The 22,809-nt window shown below is 44.2% G+C and overlaps 1 protein-coding gene across 1 annotated transcript in view; it reads left to right on the top strand.

The window, feature by feature from the left end:
- Positions 1 to 22,809, top strand: part of GPC5 (glypican 5) — a 1,236,000-nt gene that overhangs the window by 277,334 nt on the left and 935,857 nt on the right. Inside the window, exon 4 of the mRNA XM_019486966.2 lies at positions 20,721 to 20,854. Coding sequence (XP_019342511.1) covers positions 20,721 to 20,854 — 134 coding nt within the window. The remainder of the gene's footprint in view (positions 1 to 20,720; positions 20,855 to 22,809) is intronic.

Below are 22,809 nucleotides of genomic sequence, written 5' to 3'. Positions count from 1 at the left end.
AGCATCAGACAGTTTAGTTATGCACCTTACATTACAACATTATTTTTCCCTTCACAGTTTTGGATCATAAACTGAAGCTCGCTAGGAAGTGTAACCACATCTTTCAGGTGTTCTGAGATAGTCAACAACTATTTTTGTGATATAAGTTATAATCTAGGTATAAGTGAGTGAAATCAGTAATAAACATGGTACAATCTAGTTATTGCTTTTAGAGACATTTATAAAACACAATTCCATTTCATTTGGTTGACACATGTGGAGTGGTGGGGGGGAACAATTTATTTGATGAGGGACAAAACCCCCAATTTTTTAGTGTGTTAGTTCACTGCCTTATAGTTGCATTGAATCTGAGGGACTCACAAACAAGAAGGAAAAATATTTTAGATGCTAAACTGAACAGATATTGGGAGTTGGTTTGTGGAGCAGAAAAGCTGCTGGTTTTATATAATCATTTTTCAGAGTAGAAGCCTCATTGATTTAACTCTGAGTATATACGAAACACCTTGGCATATACTGAAGCAGCCCTAGAGTGTGAGTTGGCAGGCTGTCACAAGAAGCAGTTTTGTTGAACAGCCTTTGAAGAGTTTGAACTGGCAGTGTTATAATCTGGCTGCAGGGAAACTTGGCACAGTACATCAGGATTTCCCCTAACTTTAAACCATGAGTAAAAAAAAAGTCCTCCTCCTCCTCCCCATTTAGAAATAACACGTTCAGATCATGAAACTATTTCTACTGTGAAACTATCTGAGCTGCAGGTTGCCAGAACCATTTCCTCACTGAAAGAAAAGTAGAATCATTACCTAAAAAAAATCTGTTAGTAACATTAGAGATGTTGGTAATTAAAAAAAACAGAAAACACAAATTATAACTGTTATGTACTTCACATTTAATGGTACATTTTATTTTATTTTACATGAAATATGTAAAGAATAAATAGGGAAATTAGAGGTAAATAAAAGGAAAGTGAAATCCTAAATCCAATCTCTTAAATATCACTTCTCAGAGAGAGCTTATACTGAACATGTACTTTTAGGGATGTATTCTATTCTGCCTATTAAGCATCTAACTGGACTTAGACACCTAAATATGATTCTAGTCCACCCTATTCCTGTCTCTGCAAATCTATTAACACTCCATCATCATACATCTAAGACAGAGTCACAGAACAGCAGTAAGGAGGAGGAAGACCCACCCACCTTTTGAATTAATTTTTTAAAAAGAGTTGAGAAGGGTGAAATACCTCTTTTGTATTTATCCAGAAGATGTACTTATCCAAACTTAAGATGGACAGTGATCAGAAGGGGTCCTGGTTTTTGTTGATCCCCCCTCCCCCAAATTCTCAGATTAAAAAGAGTGGGGGATAGTGGGACAGGGCACTTTTGGGTGTCTGCCACTTTAAGGCTGGGAGCAGGCAGCTGGCAGATGCAGGCCTGCCCTGATGAGGTGGCCATTTTAAGTCTAGGTTCACAGGGTAGAGGCAGTAGTTTGCTGCTAGCAGCTGAGGAGAAAACATCCAGGAGAGCTGCTGCTTACAGCATCTTGGAGGTAAGGGCCAGAGTTACGGTGATGGCAGGAGGCTCCTGGTCCTGGGTATGAGTTGAAACTGCACCCTGTCAGGGATGGGTGACCTGATGGGACTCCCCAGAAATGCCAGACCAGTTACCTTCCCGGTGAAAGGCAAGGGAGGGTGCCTTAAAAACCCAGCCCCTACATCCTGGTGGGATACTCAGACCTAGGGACAGACATGGGGCCTAGGCATGGCTATGGTCACCTGAGCCCCACAAGGGTGTAAGACCCTAGAGGCCCCAGTTGTTGGGTCCAGAGATAGTGGGAAGTAGTGTAGCCCTATGAAGAGGGCATAAAAGTAGAGTAGAGTAGAGTAGAGTAGAGTAGAGTAGAGTAGAGTAGAGTAGAGTAGAGGTGGTAGATTACTGTGTGTAATCCAGGTGTAGAGTAGGACTGAAGGGCAGCCAGAAGGGCAACACACAGGCCAACCCCAATGAGTAAGAGAAGTGTTTATGTATAAATAGGCCCAGCGAGAGTCAGCCCAGGGTTTGGCAAATTGCCTGGTCACTGTGCAGGAGAAGCCCAAAAGACTGTGTGCTGACCAACCAAGGAGTGTGAGTAGGCAAGGCTGATGGCCTATGGGAGCCACTCAAGGGAGCAGGGCAGAATGAATGTGGCTCAGGGATGAGCAGTATGAAAGAGGCCCAGTGAGAGGGGGAGTCTTAGAGGCTCCAGTGAGGGGGGACAGTGTATGCGTGAGGCCTAGAACAGGGCAGTATGTAAGAGGCCTAACAATGTACTGAGTTGGTCCCAGCCTTAAGCTGGGATGTAATACTAACTGATTCCATCTGAGAGGCATAGGCCATGGTGTAGGGGTGGTATGGAGCTACAGATAGTGCCCCCTGGCATTGGGGCATTATAATGGGCAGCCTACCATTTAAAACACCAGTTTATTACACCAGCAAGTTGTGGGAGAAGAGACTGGGCAGACTGCCCCATATAGACAGGTGGGCAGGTTAAGTCCTGGCCATGTCACAGATAGTTATATATATTAATGGTATTTCATTTTAATCATAGGAAAATGTGGATTTTGGGTTACTTTTTTAAATCTAAAATTTGGGGATTTTTTTTTTTTTTTAATAGGGAAAACCAGGATATCTGATGATCTGGTCTTGTCAACACAAGGTGCTTAACTGTGCAGTAGCATAGTTGACTACACAGTAGGCATGTGCATTTATACATGCATACACTTGCTACACAGTAAGCCTTTCTAATCATGAGTAAATTTGCTACCTGCAAATGCAAATAGCAAATTTACATTCAATTAGTAACAGCACAGTAGTGCTTGTGTAGATGCCTGACCAGGAGCAAATCTACTCCTGGTCTTGCTGTCCACCAGGGGGCAGGAGACTGCTCCCTGTCCCCCCCCCCCCCCCACCAGAGATGCCTGCTGCCAGGGTAGGCTCTGCTACCAGAGCCTGGGCAGGGACTGTGCCCCCCTTCCCCAGCAGCATGGGCTCCAAGGCCCCCACTCTATAACCACCATTGAGGAGGCGGGGGGCTGGGAAATCCTTAACTCCCAATGCTGGCTCTATGACTATGCAGCCAGTGCCTGGAGATCCTTATCTTCCAGCACCAGCTCCATGACCTTGGGGCCAGCATTGGGAGATCCTTATCTCCCAGTGCTAGCTCCATGGTTGAGGAGCTTGCACTGGGAGATAAGGGTCTCCCAGTTCTGACTCCATGGTATAGAGCTGGTGCTGGGAGCTCCTGCAGGCAGGTTCTGGAGATTCTGTTCCCTGCCCAGTAGGCCTGTGCTAAGCAGCTAGTATTCACTTTGGATCCACGGAGCTGAGCAGGGAACAAGCTCCCCAGCTTCTTCCCCACCCAGCTCCATGCTTGTGGAGCTGAGTGGGGAACATCCCATCAGCTTGTTCCCCAACCAGTTCTGTGCTCACAGAGCTGAGTGGGGAACAAGCTCCCCAGCTTGTTCCCCAGGCTGTTCCCCACTCCTCTCTGTGCTCATATGGGCGTGTCTACACATGCATTTATACCAGCTTAAATTTACTGCCCAATAAATTACTGCACAGTAAATGAGAATAGGCTGGTATCTACACATGCAAGCATTAAGGTGCATTAACTCATGCGTGGACTGACTTGGGACTAAAGTTACAATGTTACTGCGCATGTGTATTACTGCGTGGTAACTAATTGGGTATAAATTTGATACGGTCAAGTCAGCATAAGTTGCCATATTTACTGTGCAGTATGGATATGCACATTTAGATGTGTGCCTGTACTGCACAGTATTTTCAGTTTACACAACCAGTAAGAAAAAATTCTGTCAGTGCTGGGTACCCAAATTTTTCAGTTCACAGTTATAGTGAGTCTTTATGGTTAAAACTTTCATGTAACCATGCAGTCAACTGTTATTTTTCTTGTAGAAATGAAGTCCAGCATATTACTGTAAAAATGTGAAAGATATGAAAAACATTTAGGGCTAGGAAGTACTCCAAGAGATCATCTAGTCTGTCCCATGCCTCAGAGGCAGGATAAGGCTACCTAGATAATCTATTATAGAAGTTCGCCTAATCTGTTCTAAACATTCTTCAGTGCTAGGTAGTCCAGAACCTCCTTACATAGCCTCTTCTAATGCTTGCTTCCTGTTACATCTACAAAGCCTTTCCTAATATCTAATCTAAATTGTTTTTTCAACCAAAGTAAGCTGATTTTTTTCTTGTCCATACCACAGTGGGCATCAAAAATTGATCACTGTACTAATTATAGTAGCTTCATATATTGGGAAATTGGTGTTACTACACCCCTAATCATTCTCTTTAATAAAAAAAGCAAAAAATTTCCTCCTCCATTCCTTAAAAATTGTGACGAAACCTCTGATCATTCTGTTGCTGTTTTCTAGGATCTCCAATTTGTATACATTCTTAAAGAATGGTGCCCAAGACACGGTAGGAAAACTGGTTGTCACACCAGATGACAAGGCTAACCTATTTAATGATTTCTTTGCCTCCATTTTCCTGACCAGGGACCAGATCAACCCATTCGCCGGGACCCCCTCAGGTCCCGGGGGAGGCATACCCAGGCCTAGGGTTAATGAGGATCTAGTCAGGGAACTTCTGGAGGGACTGGATGTATTTAAATCAGCTGGTCATGATGATCTCCACCCCAGAGTGCTGAGGGAATTAGCAGAGGTCATTGCGGGGCCCCTGGCACGGCTTTAAGAGCACTCGTGGTGCTCTGGTGTGGTGCCACAGGACTGGAAAAGGGCCAGTGTGGTTCCCATTTTCAAAAAGGGAGGAAGGAGGGCCCAGGGAACTATAGGCCAGTTAGTCTTACCTCGATCCTGGGTAAGCTTTTTGAGAGAATTATCCTGGCGCATGTCCACAAGGGGCCAGAAGGGGAGGTTATGCTTAGGGGCAACAGCATGGGTTTATTAGAGGCAGGCCCTGTCAGACCAACCTGGTGGCCTTCTATGACCAGGTCACAAAATCCTTAGATGCAGGGGTAGCAGTGGACATAGTCTTTCTGGACTTCAGGAAGCCCTTCGACACTGTCTCTCACCCCATTCTCATTAAAAAATTAGCGGACTGTGGCATTGACACCTACACAGTCAAATGGGTCGCCAGCTGGCTAGAGAGCCGCACCCAGAGAGTGGTGGTGGATGGGCCATTTTCGACCTGGAGGGATGTGGGCAGGGGGCCCCCCAGGCCTCGGGCCTTGGGCCTGCACTGTTCAACATCTTCATCAGTGACTTGGACGAGGGGGTAAAAAGCACCCTGTTCAAATTTGCTGACAACACTAAGATTTGGGTGTGTGTGTGGGCATGCCAGAAGGGAAGAATAGGCTGCAATTGGACCTGGACAGGTTACAGGAGTGAGCAGATGAGAAGAGGATGGGTTTCAACACTGACAAGTGCAAGGTGCTGCACCTGAGGAGGAAGAACCAGCAGCATACCTACAGGCTGGGGAACTCCCTTCTAGTCAGTGCAGAGGCAGAAAAGGATCTTGGAATCATTATTGATGCCAAAATGAACATGGGCCGACAGTGTGGGGACGTGGTCAGGAAGGCCAACCACACCTTGTCATGCATCCACAGATGCATCTCAAGCAGGTCCAAGGAGGTGATCCTCCCCCTCTATGTAGCACTGGTCAGGCCACAGTTGGAGTACTGCGTCCAGTTCTAGGTGCCACACTTCAGGAGGGATGTGGACAGCATTGAGAGGGTCCAGATGAGGGCCACCCGCATGATCAGGGGGCAGCTACGAGGAGAGACTAAGGGACCTGAACCTATTCAGCCTCCACAAGAGAAGGCTGAGGGGGGATCTAGTGGCCGTTTACAAACTAGTCAGAGGGGACACTCAGGCACTGGGGGAGTCCCTGTTCCCACAAGCACTATTAGGAGTGACTAGAATTAACGGTCACAAGCTGGCAGAGGGTAGATTCAGACTAGACATCAGGAGGCGCTACTTCACAGTCAGGGCGGCTAGGATCTGGAACCGACTTCCAAGAGAAGTGGTGCTGGCTCCCACCCTGGGGGTCTTTAAGAGGAGGTTAGATGAACACCTTGCTGGTGTCGTTTGACCCCAGTACTTTTTCCTGCCATGGCAGGGGGTCAGACTTGATGATCTGCTCAGGTCCCTTCCGACCCTGCCAACTATGAAACTTTGAACATAGTATTCAAGCTGAGACCTCACTGGTACCAAGTAGAATAGAATAATTCTTATTGGGTGTGTCTACACGAATCGCTGACTGTGCAGCAATCAAAAAATACTACACAGTAGTGCATCACAGTGCTAATACATTACCGCACAGTATTATTAGGAAGGATCCTAGTTTTCTCTGATTTAAAAAAAATCCCCAATTTTCAGTTAAAAAAAAGTAACCCCAAATCCACATTTTTCCATGATTAAAATGAAACACCACTACATACAGATCTACATATAGTACTGTTTAATTTTAATAGTTGTGAATTTCCAGAATAAAAGGCAAAACTAAACCTGACAAGAGGCACTAGAGCCCAACCCCCAGCCTCACCTTGTTTGTGTGCTTATGCTCTTACTACCTAAATTCTGCCTTAATCCTTTTTAGGGACTTAGGTTACCAATCTTAAACTAGACCTATGTTTTCACTTCCCCAGTCTTCTGGGACTTCTCTCATAAAATCTGGACACTATTATGTGGATTGCTTCTATAAGAAAATAATGGGAAAAATGAAACAATTAGTCAAGTGTGTCGACCAAAGAAAACAGGGAAAGAAATTAAAAAGATTGTGTTTTTTCTTGTGTGTTCACCCTGCTTTTAACATTAATGCTATGTTGTTCATTTGCTTTTTTGAGTGACAGAATCATTCTCCTTTTCCCCTTCCCTCTTCCAAGAGAATGCCAACACATTTTCAACAAATTCTTGTTACCCTATTATGGGCCTAAACTTTTTTTCTCCAGCCAAAGTGTGTCTGCCTTTTACAGTCACATATTGGACAAGCATATACATTAAAGAAATGTCTACATACATTTAGTATGCCACGGAGCAGCATTCTTAAAACAATCTGCAGTGCTTTAAAGGGAAGTGTGGGGTGGGGGCAGTGTAAACAAGTGTATACACTGTCACAGGCAGCCTACTTAGCATGAGTGTTTGTTAATTGACCTTGTGAGTTAACAATGTTTATTAGCCATCTTGAAGCACTGGGTGAAAGCAGTTACACTTCTTCCAGTTTAGGAGGCATTTGGTATGTCTGGAGGCACTGACACCTGACCCTGAGGTTGGTGCATAGATATGCCCTATGATACATTGTTCAGCAAGAAATTGGAGTTCTAAGCAGACATTTAATGTCAAATAACTACTGTAAAACATGATGAATGATTGCAAGTATTATTGAAAATGTTGGTGCTCCCTCTTGTGGCTTAACATAAAGAATAAAAGTCAGGTATCTGGAACCAAACAGAGTTATACCATATATTGTATCCCTCAGCACGAGTCCAATTCAAAATCACTGGAAGATAAAAAAAGAAGCAAATCTTGTATCAGGAATCATATTTTCAGCAGGTTGAAAAATAAAGATGTGCAAGAACTTATGTTTCTTGACTGCTGAGGAATGCTGCAATATAGCACCATCTGAAAATGACCAATGGAGTGAAGTAATGACATGTGTACATTGTTTACCTTTCTGTCATTTATTCATGCACCAACACTCACACACCTACATGTGCCGTGTGCTCATTAAAGAAACTACATGAAGAATGAGATTTAGATTGTCCCTGGTTATGTGATTTGGGATTTAGTGATGGTACTTGGTTTTTTTACAGCTGGAGCTCCTGCCAGTTTAAGCTGCAAGAGAGAAAGCTGGAAACTCAGGCAGGTACCCTGAAGGGTGGGAGGCAGCCAGCAGATTGGGGATAGGGTTTCTGTAGCAGTTAGAGACCCAAAGTGGGGTTTGCGTTTGAGCTGATGGTTTGTTTTAACCAGATTTTTTAGTTGTGGCCACTATAGCTGCTAGCAGACATGGAAAAAACCCCAAACAAATAGTGCTTGACTTTAAACTCAGCGTAGTCCAGTGCTGAGCCTAGCACATGCCCAGAAGAGGCATTGCATTAGTTTCTAACATCTGTATAGATCAGGAACCTTAATGGGGCTTTTTTGGTATTTTTATCTAATACCTGCTCAAATCAGCTGTTAGACACCAAAGCAACAAAAAGCCCCGCTGAAGTGCCCAATCTATACAGATGGTGTATAATAGAAGCAGTGCAAATTTGAGCCGGGGCTTTTTGCCTTAGCGCATGTGCTTGGACATGCACTTGCTTGTGGAGCAAATTGTGCCACTTGGGGCAAAATAACCCTGCCTGTCTTTTCCCGGATCTGCAGCCAGGGAGAGCTAGAGCCTGGGGCCAGCACCTATGCTGTCCCCAGCAGTATTAAAAGCTGCCCTGTCCTGGCCCCAGCAGTACAAAAAGCTGCCTTGGCAAGTAGCTCATGGCTACTTGCTCTCAGGAGCTTCTGGAGCCCAGCCAATTGGTACCTGGGGACATTACCCCTTGTGCCAGCTGGACTGCTGAAAAAGCCCTAAGAGTTCCTGAGAGTTCCCTGCCCGCTCTACCCACTGCAACAGTCTGGAAGTGGGGGCTGCTGCCTGGCTGTGACCTGCTGCACACCTGCCAGACCCTGATGAGGCATCTGCCTTCAGCTGGCAGTGGGCTGTGGCTGATCAATATTGCCATGTGTGCCCCTGCCTGGCCATCTAAGCAGCTATTGCCCGGAAGATGTTCCGGGTGTGGTGGCCTGCTTTGAACTATAAAAGCATGTCCCCCTGGTCCCATTTGGCCAGGAGGTCAGCCACAGCCAGCTGGGTCCAAGGTGCCAGCTCGCTCTGAGCAAGCAAGGTCCTGTCACTGGCCTCCCTAGGAGGAATTCTAGTGTTCCCTATTGGAAAACTGAAAAATCCCTGATAAAAAAATTCCCAAAGTCACTGTGTAAAATAACCTGAAATCCATGTCCCTCCATGATTAAAACAAAAAACCACTATATATATAGAGAGAGAGAGTGTGAGAGACAGTTGGGCAAATTTTATTGATATATCTATATCAATTAAAGCAATTTTGGAAGACTACCAGTGTCTCGATTCCCCCGGGCAGCACAGGGCAGCAGGGCCCAAGCTGGGGCTGTCACCCTGCTCCACACTGTGCAGGCAGGGCCCCAGTGACCCAGATGGCATGTCGAACTGCCGGTAAGTGCTGGTGGGGGGTTGGGTGTTTCTTTCTTCTGTGATGCTGGGGTGGGGGAGGCAAGGATCAGGGGACTTGGGGGGCTTTGGGGGGGATGGGGCCAGGCAGAGAAGGGATTGGGGGGATAGGGGGTTGGGGCCGGGCATGGCAGGGATTGGGGGGCTCAGGGGGCAGGCAGGGGTTGGGGCCAGGCAGGGAAGGGATCGGGGGGTAGAAGGGATGGGCCTGGGTGGGGAAGGGATCAGGGGGGCTCGGGGGCAGGTGGGGGGATGGGATGGGGGGATGGGATCAGGCAGGGAAGGGACTGGGGGGCTCGGGTGGGTGGGGCCAGGCGGGGAAGGGATCGAGGGCTGAGGGAGTGAGTGGGGCTGGTGGGGGTCTCTCCCATGGTCCCCTCCCCACTCCTCCAGCCCCCCACCCCTTACTTTCCGGCAGTGGAGCCTGGGGCTAGCTCCCTGCTGCTGGCACACTGCTTGCTCTGCATGGGCAGGCATCATGCTTCAGCACCAGGGTGAGGGCTAACCATAGAGATGCTCTGGTAGCCAGATGGTCTCTATGGAGGACCCAGCCTCCAGTTGCCTCAGGGACTATGCCCTGCTTCGCTATTTTTCTGTGCAGATTTTTGACTCCTGGATATCCAGGGGTCTAATTTTGCTACCACCTTTGTAAACTTGCAGTGCGGGGAACGTTTTCTTGTTCCTGCACATGCTTCTTGCAGCATCTCAAAGGGGTTTGAGATGCTGCAAGAATCATGTGCAGGCTTGTCTGGATGTGCCCCAAAAGTTCAGTACACATAAACTGCTTTCAAAATGGCCAAAACTGGTTTAAAATAAACCTAGATGGATGTAGTATCAGACAACTGATTTAGGTTAAATCCATTTATTGAACTTGTGTCCCAGATCTCTTTCAGATTCAAGTTAACTCACCCCCTCCCTCCCCCAGCATCCTTGGATGCTTTACACCTACCCTGGAAATCCCCCCTCGCAGAGTAGGTGGGCTAGCCTTGGTCCAAGATGTCTGCTCCAGCCGAACAGGGAGGCATGCTCTAGTGCCCTCCAGCTTCTCGCCTGGGCTACTGCAGGCATATGGCTGCATTTCTGGAAACAAAAGTCAATTTCTCTTTACTTATTTATCATTTCAATCTACACAGCTTGGACTAACCCGTGATGCTTCATTTGATTTAGCCTCAGGCTTTTTGATTGTTTTTACTTAGCTAGAGGCAGAAACCCTGCCAGGGCTGGTTTGGGTTAGGCTAGGGAGGGACAGAAGCCATGGAGGTGGATGTAGGGCACTGTAGCACACATAGTACCAGGATGTCTAGTAGTACAAGTAAACTAGGCTGATCACAGACTTATTAAGCCCACTTACAGACTGGAGAGAGCCTCACAAATTAACAAACAGATGACATCAAGGTCTGAAATAGAACATTAAGCTTCAGGATTCTTACAAAATCTGCTTCTGGCAGAGCAGTTTAAGGGTGCAAAGAGTAGATATAGAAAGCATGGCCAAGCCCATGGATTTGGCATTTTAATTCTGAAAGGCAGTATACCAGTGTGGATGTAGTTTGATTCTGCCTTTTGTGATACCTGAGCTCTTCCAAGTTCTGCCTAAAATTACATTGTGCTGTCTCTGAACTACAACAGCATGCAGCTCAGTTTACCCTGTTATTTAGGTAAATACACCAAACCAATGATTTCCTGGCTACCACCACAGTGCATCTTTTCCAAAGCTTAAAGGGAGACAATAAGAAAAGGACCATTCTTTTTCTCTCTGTCATTATTCTCTTATTCTCTCTTCACATCCTTCCCTACATGAAGACAAGCATGATAGTTGCCTGTTCTAACCCTACTATATAGCACCTCTATTTTCAGTCAGAATTCCTTCTGATTTTGATTTTTTTAAATGTAACTACTATATTTGCTTAGTAATTGTTCCATTCCTACAGTCAAATTCCTTTTCTTTTTATCTACATTTACTAGAAAAGTCTTGTGCTTGCATTTTATTTTATTCCATCATACAGAATTTATTTCATTCCTTTCATTTTCTTAAAAAGGCTATTTCACTTATATATGAGTCTTTAAAAAAATCTAAGCAAGATCATCACATTTTATATTGGGACAAAGTTTCAGGTTAATTAGAATAATAATGTTATGGTAAAAAAAAAAAAAAGAGAGAAGAGAAGAAGATTTTTATAGCACAATGCCAAATTTTGAATACAATTCCACAATAGGACAGGTGAAATTAGAGGGAGAATTCCCACTATTTTTTATGCAGAATTGCAAATCTATTTATGTGGCATCCCAATGTCAGTTTGAAGGTTTGCTATGCTTCAGTCTTCCATCGTTTGTACGTAATTTTAATTCTACTGTTTTGCACCAAGCTGAATTAAACTACCATAAAGTTCATGTGTGGTGCTAATTGCAATTTAACTGCCTAGTTATTACAAAACATTTTAATTAATTCAATAATCATACCATTGCATACAACTTGTGTATACTAATAACATATGAAATATAAAGAAACCAAGATTGTCTAAACTGAAAATCAGGTTCTAATAATTTTTTAGATTCTTTCTATCTGTAAATACTGGGCAGTATTTGTTAACGCAAATTCAAACAAAACAAATTAACATACCATTAAGTAGTTTAGTCTTGTTTGTTCAGAATTTTTATGCAAGACTTATTGCCTACCCACTTCCAATTTATTGAAAATTTTAATTCTGTCCTGGATATTTTCCCTCAGAGTTTTTTAATGTTACCTTCTGCTGAGAAGCCTTTCAGATTCCTGCATAATCATTTCCCAAGAATACCTAGAGCTACCTTTTTTCAGACCAAGACAGAATACAATATTTGCCAGAGTACCCACTTATTTGAAACTTTAAAAATGTTAGTGTTATTCCCAGAAACACTTTTTCAGATACATCTAAACAATGTAGAAAATACATTATGGTTGAATAATATCACTAAAAAGGTAATCTCTTAAATCCTTAACAGTTTCAGCAGCTATCTATCAGAACTATGGTTTTAGGACAAAATCCTATTTTACTTTATTTTACTTTCTGCACACAAATAGAATTATTCAGCTATGTAAATGTAATTTGTAGTGTATACACACAGTTTGTGATCCTAATCTGTGTTCGCTGTGGATTCACAAGCATTCACACAGATAATGAGCATATATATTGGATACACTCTGGCCAAGCAGGTATGTGTCTCCATACATGTGTGTCTAAGTGTAAGTCCTAAAACTGAAACGAGGAGGACCCTCCTATGTTTTGTGACAGAGGATGCAGAAGAGGCTGAAGTGGTCAGTGCCTTTTTTGCCTCAGTCTTCACAGGCAAGGTCATCTCCTAGACTACTGCACCAGGCAGCACTGTTTGGGGAAGAGGTGAGCAGCCCTCAGTGGTGAAAGAACAGGTTAGGAACTATTTAGAAAAGCTGGATGTGTACAAGTCCATGGGGCCAAATAGGATGCACCCAAGTGTGCTGAGGGATTTGGCTGATGTGATTTCAGAGCCACTGGCCATCATCTTTGAAAATTCATGGTGATCAGGAGAGCTCCCAGATGATTGGAAAAGGGCAAACATAGTGCCCATATTTAAGAAAGGGAAAAAAAGGAGGATCCAAGGAAGTACAGACCAGTCAGCCTCACCTCAGTCCCTGGAAAAATCATGGAGCAGATCCTCAAGGAATCCATTTCTAAGCCCTTGGAGGAGAACAAGGTGATTATCAGGGAACCTGGTTTTCTCCCATTTAAAAAAAATCCCCAATTTTCAGTTACAAAAAAAGGAACCCCAAATCCACATTTTTTCAAGATTAACATGAAACACCATGATACATGTATCTATATACTAGTGGTGTTTCAATTAAATCACAGAAAATGTGGATTTAGGGTTCCTTTTATTTTAACCAAAAATTGGGGATTTTTAAGAATCAGAGAAAACCAGGATCCCTGGTGATTAGGAGCAGTCAGCATGGATTCACCAGGGGCAAGTCATGCCTGACCAACCTGATTGCCTTCTATGATGAGATGACTGGCTCTGTGGATGCAGGGAGAATGGTAGATGTGGTGTGCCTTGATTTTAGCAAGACTTTTGATATGGTCTCTCACAACATTTTCAGAGGCAAGCTAAGGAAATATTGGATGGATGAATGGATTGTAAGATGGATAAAAATACTGGCTGGAGAATTAGTCTCAGAGAGCAGTAATCAATGGCTTTATATCTCACTGGCAGCCAGTATCAAGTGGAGTACCCTAGGGGTCAGTCCTGGGCCTGGTTTTGTTCAATGTCTTCATCAACAACCTGGAAGATATCATAGAGCATACCCTCAGCAAGTTTGCAGATGACACCAAGCTGGGGGGAGTAGTAGTATATACACTAGAGGTTTGGGCTAGGATTCAGAGTGACTTAGACAAATTGGAGGATTGGGTGAAAAGGAATCTCATGAGGTTCAACAAGGACAAATGCAAAGTCCTACAGTTAGGCCAGAACAATCCCATGCACCAGTACAGGCTGGGGGATGACTGGCTGGGCAGCAGCTCTGCAGAAAAGGACCTGGGGGTTACAGTGGACAATAAGCTGAATATGAGCCAGCAGTGTGCCCTTGTTGCCAAGAAGGCTAATGGCATACGGGGCTGCATTGGTAAGTGTGTTGCCAGTAGGCCAAGGGAAGTTATTATCTCCCATTATTCAGCACTGGTGAGGCCAAATTTGTAGTACTGTGTTCAGTTTTGGGCTCCCCACTACAGAAAGGATATGGACGAAGTGGAAAGAGTCCAGCAGAGGGCAACAAAAATAGTGAGGGGGCTGGGGGACATGACTTATGAGCAGGGATCCTGGTTTTCTGTGATAAAAAAATCTATAATTTTTGGTTTAACCCCCTGCCCCCCCCCCCCCACACACACAAATCCACATTTTTCCATGATTAAAATGAAACACCACATATATATGTTGGTGTCATCTCCAAACTAATATATAGTGGCCTATCATTTTAATTAGGAAAATGTGGATTTAGGGTTACATTTTTTTAATTAAAAATTGAGGATTTTTAATGAGAGAAAACCAGGAACCCTGCTTATGAGGAAATACTGAGGGCACTGGACTTATTTAGTCTAGAGAAGAGGAGACTGAGAGGGCACTTAATAGCAGCCTTCAACTACCTGAAGGGGGCATTGAAAAAGGATGAAACTAGGCTGTTCTCAGTAGTGACAGATGACACAACAAGGAGCAATGGTCTCAAGTTGCAGCAAGGAAAGTTTAGGTTAGATATTAGGAAGAGTTTTCTTACTAGGAGGGTAGTAAAACACTGAAACAGGTTACCAAGAGCAGTGGTGGAAGCTCCATCCTTGGAGGTTTTCAAAACCTGGCTAGACAAAGCCTTGACTGGGATGATCTAGTTGGGGGTGGTCCTGCTTTGAGCAGGAGGTTGGACTAGATGACCTTCAGAGTTCCCTTGCAACCCTAACTTCCTATGATTCTATGATTCTATGTTTTAGCCCCCAAAAGCATCATGGTCAGGTCACATTCCCAAAGAGGAGAAAAGCTAGCCTGTAGGCCTGTCCAAAAGGTCACCCAAAAGGTCCTTGAACCAACATCTCTTTGAATTCTCAGCTCATTGCTGTAAGTACTAGCCCACAGGTTAAATATTATCCACCTTTCCTTTTGAGCTACAACATCTGGTATTTAATATCAATTGAATAAATGGATTAAAATTAGTGAAGAGAGTTTTGCCTCAGTAGAATAAAAGGCTGATGCTAGGAGGAAAGAAGCATAGCAGCAGCCATGCTACTGAACTGCATATTTTCTAATTTATTATTTTTCTCCTGACCCCACACATATTTCCCTCTCTTGGCTGCCCAGGGGCCAGTTTGAAGAAGAGGGAGAGCTAGAGGAGGAAACCATAATACTTAGTCTGTGCTTAGAACACTGTTTTTGGGCAATAGGAGAGATGCAAATTTGAACTATTTCTGAGTGAGTTCTTATGGAACCTGGCCATCCCATATCCTGGGTGACTGCCCTAATCAATGGGCTATTGGACAAAAACATGGGAAGGCCGTTTTTCTTCTCCTTCTTGGGCACATCCAAACAAACACACATGTGCCTCTTGCAGCATCTGAAACCCCTTTCAGACACTGCAAGAGGCACATGCTGGAATGGGAAAAGGTTCCCAACACTGCAAGTTTGTGGTGCAGGGCAAAAAAAAACGGAGTGAAAAAAAGCAGAACAACTGGAAGCTGGGTCCTCCTCTGGCTGCCAGAGCATCTCTATGGCTGGCCCTTGCCTGGGTGCTGAAGCATGCTATGTGCCCGTGCAGGGTAGGTAGCATGCCAGCAGCAGGGAGCTCAACCAGGGATCTAGTACTGCGGTCAGGGGGCTGGGGGAAAGGACCATGGGGGGACCCCCACCAGCCCTGCCTGCTCCTCCAGCCCCCCCAATCCTTGCCCCACCCAGCCCCAGGCCCCACCTGCCCCGTGAACCCCCCTGATCCCTGCCCCACATGGCCCCACCCCTGCCTGCCCCCCAGCCCTCCAGATCCCTGCCCTGAGCAGCCCTACTCCCCACTTGCCCCTTGAGCCCCCCAATCACTGCTCCACCTGCCCCACCCTTCCCTGCCCCCCAGCCCCACCTCCAAAACCCCCTGATCCATGAACAACCTGGCCCTACCCCACCTCTCCCCCAGCCCCCACAATCCCTGCCCCACCTGGTCCCCCCACCTGCCCCCTGAGCCTCCCTGATACCTTTCCCAACAAGCCCCATCCCCCCGTCCCCCTGAGCCCCCCCAATCACTGCCCCCCACCCCAGCATCAACCACAATTAAAAAACCCAATCCTGCCCAACCCTCACTGGCAATACAGCTGCCTGTCTGGGTCACTGCCCCCCCACACACACAGTGGGGCCAGGTGATGGCACCAGAAGCCCCAGCCCAGGCCCTGCTGCCCCCCACTTCCCTGTGCTGCCTCAGGGGGCTCTGCCAGGAGGCCCTGGAGCCCCCACAGTCCCTGCTCCTGTGGTGAGTAGAGACTTTTTTTTTTTTAAGTGCTGAAGGCTGGAGCGGGGGGCAGCCATCAGAGGGCTGGGGGTGAAAGTAGGGGATGGGGACAGGTGGGGCAGCAATCTGGGAGTTTGGGGGAAGCAAGTGGGGGTGGCATATGTGGGCCCTGCGGCGGGGGTGGTAGCCCCTGCAGGGGCCATTTAGCCTTTGTTGGGGGGGCTGTGGCCCCTGATGGGGGGCGGGGGGGCCTGTGGCCCCTGTGGGGGGGGCAGCAAAACATATAGGTATTTAGAATTCTTTTTATTATTATGATAGAGACACTGGTAGTCTTCCAAATTGCTTTAACAATATTGCTGTACATATATCAACAAAACTTGCCCAACTGATCACTCTCTCTCTCTCTCTCTCTCTCTCTGTGTATATCTATCTATCTATCTATCTATCTATCTATCTATCTATACAGAAAAAGAGAGAGAGAGGTCTTTTGTTTTAATCATGGAGGAACATGGATTTTGGGGTATTTTACAGAGTGACTTTGGGATTTTTTTATCAGGGATTTTTCAGTTTTCCAATAGGGAACACCAGAATTCCTGCTAGGGAGGCCAGTGGCAGGACTCTGCCTGCTCAGAGCTAGCACCTTGGACCCAGCTGGATGTGGCTGACTTCCTGGCCAGATGGGGCCAGGAGGACATGCTTTGACAGTTCAAAGCAGGCCACCACACCCAGAACATCTTCTGGGTGATAACTGCCCAGCTGGCTGGGCAGCAGCGCACATGGCATTAGTGCCACAAAAAGGCCAGCTCTGCAGCCACAGCCCACTGGCAGCTGGCCCAGAGGGGTGGATGTCTCTACTGGCTGTGCAGTCCCCATCCGGGTCTGGCAGGTGTGCAGCAGGTCACAGCCAAGCAGCAGCCCCCACTGCCAGACTGCTGCAGTGGGTAGAGGGTGCACGGAACTCTCGGGGCTGCTTCAGCAGTCTAGGTGGCACAAGGGGTAATGTCCCCAGGTACCAATTGGCTGGACCCCAGAAGCTCCTGAGAACCAGTAGCCCTGAGCTACTTGCCAGGGCAGCTTTTAATACTGCTGGGGACAGCACAGGTGCTGCCCCAGGCTCTAGCTCACCCTGGCTGCAGACCCGGGGGGAGCCAGGCAGGGTTATTTTGACCCAGGTGGCACAATTTGCTCCACAAGCAAGTGCATGTCCGAGCACGTGCGCTGAGGCAAAAAGCCCCAGCTCAAATCTGGACTGCTTCTATTTGAGCTGCTGCAAGTGCACATGCTTGCATGTGTGGACGCACCCTTTGTGTCTAACACTACTAGTCATATTGCTTTTGCCCAGTTACTTTTTCTGTCTTTATGAACTTATGGTGCTCCATTCCTCCCCAACCAGAGTGTGCGCTATTGATCAGCTCAATAGCTTTATAGACTATTTGCATGTAGAATAGGATCATGAATTATGGGTAAGTGCCAAAATGGCACTTAAGTGGTTAGGTAGCCACTATTTGGGTATGTAAAGTGAAGTAGGATTCAGCTTTTAGTTTCTCTCTCCCTTGTGTGAAGGCTCAAGGCTGTTTATTCTTAATGAGTTTACCTTCAGAAATTTATTTTTGCTTTCAAATGAACTAAAACCAAAAAACTTCATTTTGCATTTAAATTACTGTTTTAATTCTTCAGGTAAATAGTGTTGGGAGACCCTAAATTTTAACTACAGTCTAGAATTCCCACACTGATCTTTTTCCTGACTTCAATGGTGAGTGAATTAGGCTAATTCATCTCTGTGAAAGTTTAACTTTTATTAGATTGCATTCAGTTTTTTACAGGGAATTGGATGAAATTTAGGCCCTTTGGTTTTAAAATCATATTGGTTGCATGCAGCATAGAGGACTAGAGGGAAGATAGGACTGTTACCTTGTCATGTGTGCCAAAGTATAATGAAGAAACAGAGTGACATAGTGGAAATGGTTAGTGGGGAAAGGCAGATGTATATTTAGTGCACACATACAGTTAATGGGTTTACAAAGACAGCTACCAGTGAACTAATAAAAAAAGATACATTGGTTGCAGTGAGATGAAAGATACAAGTGTAAGCTTTTCTTCATGTAATCTGTCAGGCAAACATAGGAGAGCTATCATCATAGACAATCATACAGACATTGGAAGAAGGACCTTCAGCACCAAAGACTTGAGACCAGATACAAGGAGCTAGGGATATTGTCAAACAGGATGCTTGATGTAGGCAGAAGTAGTGAATCTCACAAAAACAACATCTGAGCCAGTAAGTGACTGTCATGAGGGTCAATGATCTTAATCCTTTAGCCATGAGAAATATATCATCACTGATATATGATTGATGATCAGTTTTATTATTATTTCTGTTATTGCTGCTGTTCATTGAATGCTAGTAGTATGCTTGGTGATGTACAAACATTTTCTAATGGCTGATTATTGTTGTTTCAGTGGTTACTCTTGTAGGAATTTTCCTTAATGAATTTTGAAATTAAGTCAATTCTAAAATAGCTATTTCATGTAGTATTTTTAAATTGTGTTTCCTTTGGCAAAAGTATGTGATTGAGGACTTTTTTGTTTAAAGGAAAGTTGTAAAAGCTAGGTTTGTCTCTAATATTAATAGTGATCACAAACTTCCCATTTTGAAATGAGTGCTTAAAAATATTGTATTATCCCTTTCTGTAGTTATTCCTCCTGAAACAAATTAATAATCAGGCCAGAAGAGCTCTAAGGTTTTATTGTGCAGGCTTTACTGCAGGCTTTACAGTTGGAATTTACATCTCTTAACCAACATCTGAACTCTTTTGGTTTGTGAAAATTAGTGGCTATTCACTAACTGTTTGTTCTTTTCCTTCTGAGGAAAGTAGAATATTGTGAAAGTCTTTTGGTAGTTCAAAGACAGGAATGGTAGAGGACACCACTGCCTTGTCCCCTATCTAAAATATACTTAGTAGATATTTGTTCTTATATTTCCCATTGGATTTTTTTTTCATTTTGTATCTTTGGGTGAAAACACTTATTTTTCTACACAACTGGTTATTCAGACAATCTCAATGAAGATTTATTCCTTGTAAAGTGATAGTGCCAATTTATAACTTTTGACTTGGCTACGTAAGTACAATTGCAGAAGTCTTAGGTTTTCATTGCAAAATCTATGAATAAAGGAACCTCTCATTTTTAATAAAATAATCTTATCTTATTTCTAATGTTGCAGCCAATGTCACTTGTATATTTATTAGAGAAACTGGTCCTTAAGATTGTAATTATCTACAGGTTCATCTTTGTCATGAATGAGAGTAAAAGAAATTTGGCACATAAGATTGTTGTTTATAGTCTCATATTTAAGACTCGTATTTAAGGCAGAACATTCAACTACAAGCAAAAAATCTCCTACTAACAGGAACCAGTTGTCTCTTTGTCATGGTTATTTTGCCATGGTTGTGTGATTATTGAGGGAATTAGGATGTATTTTGGTTTAGGAACTGGATTCTGGGGGTGAGTCTAAAAAGTTTTGAACCCAAACATTGATTTAAGAGATATAGCCATTGTCTTTCTCTCTTTTGTAATGAAATGTGAGTATTTCTAGGAAACTTATATACTTCACATACAGGACTAGGCCTTCAGTAATGCATGCACACATATATAAAAGATACATGCCACTGAATCTACTTAATATCTATTCTAATGTGTAATTCTTAATATGCTGTATTTCCTATTTAATGAATATATATTGCCTTGATTTGTAACTCACTGACTAGTAGAAATAATGAGTAATAATAGTAAATTGATAGCCTCTTTAATACAAAAGATAAAGTGTCAAATATTACAAAAAATAAAAAATATGGGTTCATATTAATTTATATCTATTTCTATCAGAGATACAGATAATATAAATCATTTCATGTTACCAGTATCTGTGATTTGAAATAGGGTCATTAAACATACATTTTCTAGGACATCAATGTAAGTCTCAATCACTGAGCTGTTAATAGATACTATGGGTAACTGTGCTGAACTTACCACATTAAATTGGAAAGGAAGCACAAAGCTTGATGTACATTGTAAATGTTATTTCGGGTAGATTGCAGAAAAGTAGAAATATGCTCAACATCTGGTTTCCTTAGTTGTTGTAATGATCCGTATTACAATGAAAAGCCATGGGCTGACGATCTGCCTGGAAAACTGCAGCTACTAACTCCAAAGGGGCAAGTTCTGGTCTTTTGAGAACACTCTGTGAATGTCCTTTCAATTCAACAAAGGATACTCCATTGTTTCTTCATTTTTATAGCGTCAGCAACAAAAAACCATGCTCAGTATGGTTACTAGTTTTGACTAGCCACATATCTAGTGGAACCAGTGCTGACCTTTTTAAAATGGGCAATATACCTCATCTTCACTGTTAGTAAAATCAGACTTAAACAAAAGGGAAGGATACTGACCTATTCCTAGTTTTAACATGTTCCTTATGGCTTTTGTTTTTGCAGGTAACCAAAGTATGTGGCCATCCTGTGAGAAAGCCTACACAGTCCCCAAGTTGTTCTCTTGATCAGAACAAAGATAATCAAGGGCTGAATGTGTTCTCAAGAGACAGTGAAGAAACACTTGCCAGCAGAAGAAAGTAAGACATTAGTTTTACAACCAGAAAGAAAGAAGAAAGTAAGCTATTAATTTTACAACAGAATAGATTATATTCATACAATGGGATGCAGTGCATTAGTGGAGAATACAGCATTGAGAGGAATGCAGCTATATTCCAGTGGTACAACAGTATATGCTATTATATTTCTAAAACATAGTCATTGAATTAAATCTAAATTTTTGTTTTCTGAAATAATAGACAAATAAGTAAAGACAGTTAGTGTAGTTTTAATCATTTAAAAGAACTGAAAGTGCTGTGAAAATAGTGAAAGTATGAGCAAACTGTATGTGTGTGCTGACATTTGCAGAAGGATGCTTTTTGACATACGGATGTGCCAAAAAAGTGGTTGTTCCTTTCCTCCAAGACTTGTTTGTACAACAGGACTAGTGATGAATAGGTTAGAAATAAGAGAACAAATAGTTTTACAATCATATACATTCATGTTTTCCATTGTGATAAATCAGGTAGCATTAGCCAGGGATACATCTTAAAGTCCTTACTGTGGCAAAAAACTATTGATTTCAGAAATACTTTTGCCTGTGTAAGATGAGGAAAACTGAGTAACAGACTTCAGGATTTGGTCCTTAATTATAACCAGTGATCCTGGTTTTGTCAGTTAAAAAGCCCAAAAATTCTCTGATAAACCAAATCTAAAACTATCTGATTAAAAAAATCAAAATCTGGGGTTTCTGCCATTAAACTGAAATACCACTATATATATAGTTATCAGTTGATCACAATGCTTTATTGATATATTTACAATTTTAAAATAATTTGGAAGTCTACCAGTGCCTCAATCATTATAATAAAATAAATTCTAAATGCCTATAAATTTTGGCATTTGATTTTGGTTTTTTTATCATGGAAAAGCAGGGCTCCCCCTGCCCCCTTCACTTACCAAGGTGCCAGTCCAGCTACGGCTCTTCTCACTGCTGCTGCTTTGTGATACTGAGCAGCCTTTATATGCTGGTGTCCCTCACTCCCAAACCAAAGCCCCCACCCTAGTCCTGCCACTTACTCTTGACCCATAGTCCCTGCCTATCTCCCACTTGCTCCCTTCCAGCAGCAGCTCCCCTCCCACCCCCGCACCAAGACGTGTGTCCAACTGCAGCTGTCTGTCCCACTGCTTTGTGTCACTGAGCAGCCCTGACATGCCAATGCCCTGCCTCTGTCCATGGCATTGCCCCTCACTTCCAAGCCACAGACCCACCACCCTGCCAGCCAATCTCACTCCCAACCCACAGCCCCTACCCACCCCGCCACTCACTCCCACCTGGCCTCAGCTCCCCCCTGCACCAGGACATGGGTCCAGCTGCAGCTGTCCCCTGCTGCTGTTTTGTGGCTCTGAGCAGTGCTGGCCCATGCTGTTTTGCTCCCTGCACCTGTTGGTAGCAATAAAGGCTGAGTTCAAGTTTTGGGGAGTCCCAAATAAGTGTAGTTTCAGCTTGAGTCCCCACCCAAAAACCTGTGACAACTAGATTTAAACTGAGGTGTTCTGAATGAACAAACTTCTCTTTTGCAAGCTAGGGATGTGCCCCAGCTGCCTTTTAGTCCCTGCCAAGGAGGGACCACTGCTGCCTGCCCACTGCCTCCATGCCAGCCCCTGGCACACTGAAGTCCCTGCCCTCCTACCTCCACCCTGTGGCTTCCATGTGCTCACCGCCCAAATGTTTCCAGATGGCAGCAGTGGATGCAGCACAGTGCATCTTGGTGAACCAGGGCTATCCCTGACAGCTGCAGGCTCACTTTGGCTTTGGCCAACCTCTGCATGCCACATGTCCCCATTGCAGATCCTGGAGCTGCTGTCCTGGGACATGCCATGCTAGCTTAGCCTGACCAATGCACTACTGGCCACAGGTGCTTTGACACACCTACAACCACTATCTGGAACGATCTGGGTGTTCAGCACCCAGGAGGAGTGGAACTAGGGTAAT

This window comes from Alligator mississippiensis, chromosome 1, assembly GCF_030867095.1.
Source record: "Alligator mississippiensis isolate rAllMis1 chromosome 1, rAllMis1, whole genome shotgun sequence".
Classification (NCBI taxonomy): domain Eukaryota; kingdom Metazoa; phylum Chordata; order Crocodylia; family Alligatoridae; genus Alligator; species Alligator mississippiensis.
The sequence above is the reverse complement of the archived record's forward strand: the minus strand, read 5'-3'. Positions and strand labels throughout refer to the sequence as shown.